General features: G+C 35.0%; 1 protein-coding gene across 3 annotated transcripts in view; it reads left to right on the top strand.

The window, feature by feature from the left end:
* Positions 1-3,822, top strand: part of Nsun5 (Nop2/Sun-like domain containing protein 5) — a 7,645-nt gene extending 3,823 nt beyond the window's left edge. For all 3 annotated transcript variants that reach the window (XM_070136451.1, XM_070136453.1, XM_070136452.1), the window contains exons 6-8: positions 388-503; positions 1,817-1,989; positions 2,482-3,822. In XM_070136451.1, coding sequence (XP_069992552.1) covers positions 388-503; positions 1,817-1,989; positions 2,482-3,668 — 1,476 coding nt within the window. In that variant the 3' untranslated portion in view covers positions 3,669-3,822. The remainder of the gene's footprint in view (positions 1-387; positions 504-1,816; positions 1,990-2,481) is intronic.
* The last annotated feature ends 236 nt before the right edge of the window (positions 3,823-4,058 follow it).

Here is a 4,058-nt window from a genome sequence, read left to right as displayed (position 1 = left end):
ACTCTCTCTCTCTCTCTCTCTCTCTCTCTCTCTCTCTCTCTCTCTTTGTTTTTTCGTTTTTTTTTCTCTCTCTCTGTCTCTGTCTGTCTGTCTGTCTGTCTGTCTGTTTGTTGTCTGTCTGTCTCTCTCTCTCTCTCTCTCTCTCCTCTCTCTCTCTCTCTCTCTCTCTCTCTCTCTCTCTCTCTCACTCTCTCTCTCTCTCCCTCTCTCTCTCTCTCTCTCTCTCTCTCTCTGTGGTCATTAAATAGATTAGATTAGTTGTTTTTATTTGCAAAGTATTTATTTTGGTGAAAAAATTGTTTATAGAGATATTGTGGCTGCCAATGATGACATTTGGTCCTAAAGGCATATGGTAGGCTACACTAACCTTTCCACTTTTTTCAACAGGCTAGTTGTCTGCCAGTTTTCCTGAGTGATATTAAATCAGGATCAAATATAATAGATGCTTGTGCTGCTCCTGGGAACAAGACTTCACATATTGCAGCTGTTATTGATAATGAAGGGTGAGGTTTTTCATTCTTATAGATATGATTTAAACTATTGTTCATCTAATTATTTACTTATTTTTGCTATAAAAGAAAAAGAAAATAATTAATATTTATCAGACACAGTGATTGGTATGATAGTAAAGGATACTGGCTAAGGCCACAAGATTGAAAGTTCTTGTTTTGTGTCCGGGCAAAAATGAAAACTGATGAGGCTGTTTTTCATTATTCATTATTGATTTCTACAAGTATTTAAAGCCTATGATTTGGCAATTTATGATAATAAACAGCATGACTATTGAGCAACCCCTGGGCCCTCCCCCAACTATTGCCATGCCCTCATATATAGACCGATTCGGTGTGACGTCACGAGTCGGAGTCGCCATTCCACTTGGTGAAAACAAACCCGTTGCTTGCAGATACCTCGCTATCAACGTGAAATAAAATGGCGTATGAATTCTTTGATTCTTCAAAAAATGAGGCGAAAAGGTCATATGAAGCAAAACTAGAAGCTGTGTAGCTAAAAGAGTACTCAAATTGAAATCTGGATCAACAATCCTTCGAAGTGACCTAAAATTGAATATTCTGATATCTACGACTATTTTATCAATAAAGCAGATGATAATGATAATTATATAATAACTTAATTTGTTACAATAATGTCTGACGTTTAGCTATATATACAAAGGAGATAATGAAGTCACATGTAGGCCTAAAAGCGCACAACGCATTTTTTTCTCTCCTCAATAATTTGACCTCGAGATAAATTGTGATAAATTCTTTATTTTCAGCTATGTTCTTTAATATGTGTTCACATTGGTTCAGATTTTGGGATAGACAAAATTATTGAAGACTGCTCTCCAGTTTTTACCTTGTTTGCTTGGTAAACCATTGTATAACCTTCCTCCAAGAGCTTTATGCACTCACAGAGACATCACCTGCAATATATCATGACAAGACTTACCAATCCTTCTGGCCCTCAGCCAAATTTTTTCATTAAGACACATTCTTATCACCTCTTCTCTTAGCCAAATTAATTCTTGACAAAACAGTCATGTCACCCAGATCCAATGAGTCAACATATCTGAATTGTCTTGACTATTGTTATAGCCAAGTTTTACAATATCGAGTAGAGCATTCATCTCAAGTATTGTTTTATGTAAGAACAGAAATAAGTTAAGGTTGGTTTAGTATTAAATCTACTTCTGCTAGATTGTTGCCTTCAAAGGAGAGACAGCCTACATGTATGATATAGTTCAAAAATCAGTAACAAAAACAGGTAAGCAAATCATAGAGGCGAGTTATTTTAATATGCTCTCTTAATCTCAAAGGAAGGTCTTGGCTGTGGAAAAGGACAGTACACGATTTGCAACACTCCAGAAGCTGCTGAAGGAACGAGGAGTGGAGTGCACCACCTTTGAGAACAGGGACTTCACTAAGCTCTCACTTGATTTGTATGGGGAAGCTCATTACATCTTCCTGGACCCAACCTGCTCTGCTAGTGGTAAGTCTTTTGGAACAGAGAAAGCTAAGTGGTCTTTGCAGTTGTTCTTCGTAGTGCTGCTGTCAGTCTTGTGTTGCTATTGTTGTTATTATTATCACTGTTATCTATGTTATCACTCATCATTATTCAACATCATCATTATTCCTGTAATTATTATTATTATTATTGAATTTTTAAACGTTTCATGTTGTCAGTTAAACTTGGTGATGCTTAATTTTTCTGTTTTTCTAGCTGCTGCCATTGTTTTCATTATTGTTATTATTATTACTATAGTTATCATTATTATCGTCATATTATTATTAGTGATAGTTATTATTGTTGATGTTATTACTATTATAACTTGATTATTATTATTATTATTATTATTATTATTATTATTAATTTATTTATTATTATTTTCATTATTTTTTTTTTATTTTTTTTTTATCATCATTATTGTCATTATTATTTTCCTTTCATATTTTATTTGATCCTTTTGTTTCTCATTTTCAGGACTAAATATCATCAAAGATAATATTTCGCCACAGCGCATCAGAGGACTAGCATCATTTCAAATACATCTTCTTCAGTTTGCACTTTCATTTCCGTTTGTAGAAGAAGTTATATATTCAACTTGTTCTGTATATGAAGAAGAGAATGAGGAAGTCGTTGAGGAGGCTTTGAAAGTTTATGGCCATCAGTTTGAGCTTGAAGATATTGGGAAAAAACTTGATGGCTGGAAGCATTATGGAAAAGAAGGCTTTGACTTTGGAAGCAAGTGTGTAAGAACTGTTCCTGATGTGGACAGATGCCATGGTTTCTTTGTGGCAAAATTTGTAAGGAAAGCAGAACCAGATGGAGAAGGGTCATCCAAAGGTGCAGAGAATCACTGTACTGAAGATGTTGAAGCTGGCAATGAGGAACATGGAGAGACACTAAAGGACAATGCGGTTTCTTGTAACGGTGAACTAAGGGAGGACTTGGAGGAGGCAGAGCAAAATCATGATGATAACCTGACTCAAAAGAAAAAGAAGAGGAAGAAAAAGAAGTCAGCTAAAGTTGATGGTGGTGAGGTACACAGTGAAGAAACAGAGGAGAATAATGCTGTTTCATGTGAAAGTGAATCAAGGGAGATTGTGGAGGAGGCAGAAGATAGTCATGTTGAAAATGATAACCTAAAGAAAAAGAAGAAAAAGAAAAAGAAGAAGTCAGACAGAGGTGCAGGTGAAGAAGCAGGTGATGAGGAAAATAGAAGAGATAGAGTGGACTTAATGGAGGTAGAAGACAATAATGAAGACTATACTCAAAAGAAGAAGAAAAGGAAAACTAGAGATGCTGGGATACACACTGGAGAAACAGAGACAAACAATATGGAGGAATTAGAAGACAATCAAGATGAAGACTGTACCCAAAAGAAAAAGAAGAAGAAGAAGACAGTCAGAGATGAAGGTGATAAGAAAAAAAATGGACACAGAGAGAAGTACGATGCCGGTTCAGGCAAAAGTGAATTAGGAGAGGACTTCGAGCAGGTGGAGGACAATCATGATTTAAATTGTACTAAAAAAAAGAAAAAAAAGAAGCGGTCAAGGGAATCGGAATCAGGGTCAGGAAAATCTGATGATAATCTTTTAGAGAGTAATCATCTAGAAGAAAAAAATATTAAGAAGAAAAAGAATTCCCTAAGCAATAAAAATGACTAAGAGAAGGAAGTAATATAGTTGAAGAATACCCTGAAACTAATTCCCAAAATAATAATGGTGTCAAAAGAAGAAAACTTTATTGATTTTTGAAGAATAACTTCAAAATAACTCCTTAACATCTGTAACATTATGGATGATTAATCTTAAAAGTGAAGGCCTTTAGTTTTATTTTTCCTAAATCTGTGGGTGGTATCAATTAATAATTCTTTTATTAAATCTCATTAAGAAATGAACTTCAAATAAGTAGTTTTCATGGCAGTATACTATAAAGTTGGCAAGACAATAGAACCAAATTTCAATTTTATAAAAAAGGAAAAGTCAGCATCACATTAGGTGAATGGCTGAGAGAGGGGGGGGAGAGAGAGAGAGAGAGGGGGGGGAGAGAAAGAG

This window comes from Penaeus vannamei, chromosome 22 (assembly GCF_042767895.1).
Source record: "Penaeus vannamei isolate JL-2024 chromosome 22, ASM4276789v1, whole genome shotgun sequence".
NCBI classification, from domain to species: domain Eukaryota; kingdom Metazoa; phylum Arthropoda; class Malacostraca; order Decapoda; family Penaeidae; genus Penaeus; species Penaeus vannamei.
Note: the sequence above shows the minus strand (reverse complement) of the source record. Positions and strands in the feature narration are given on the sequence as shown.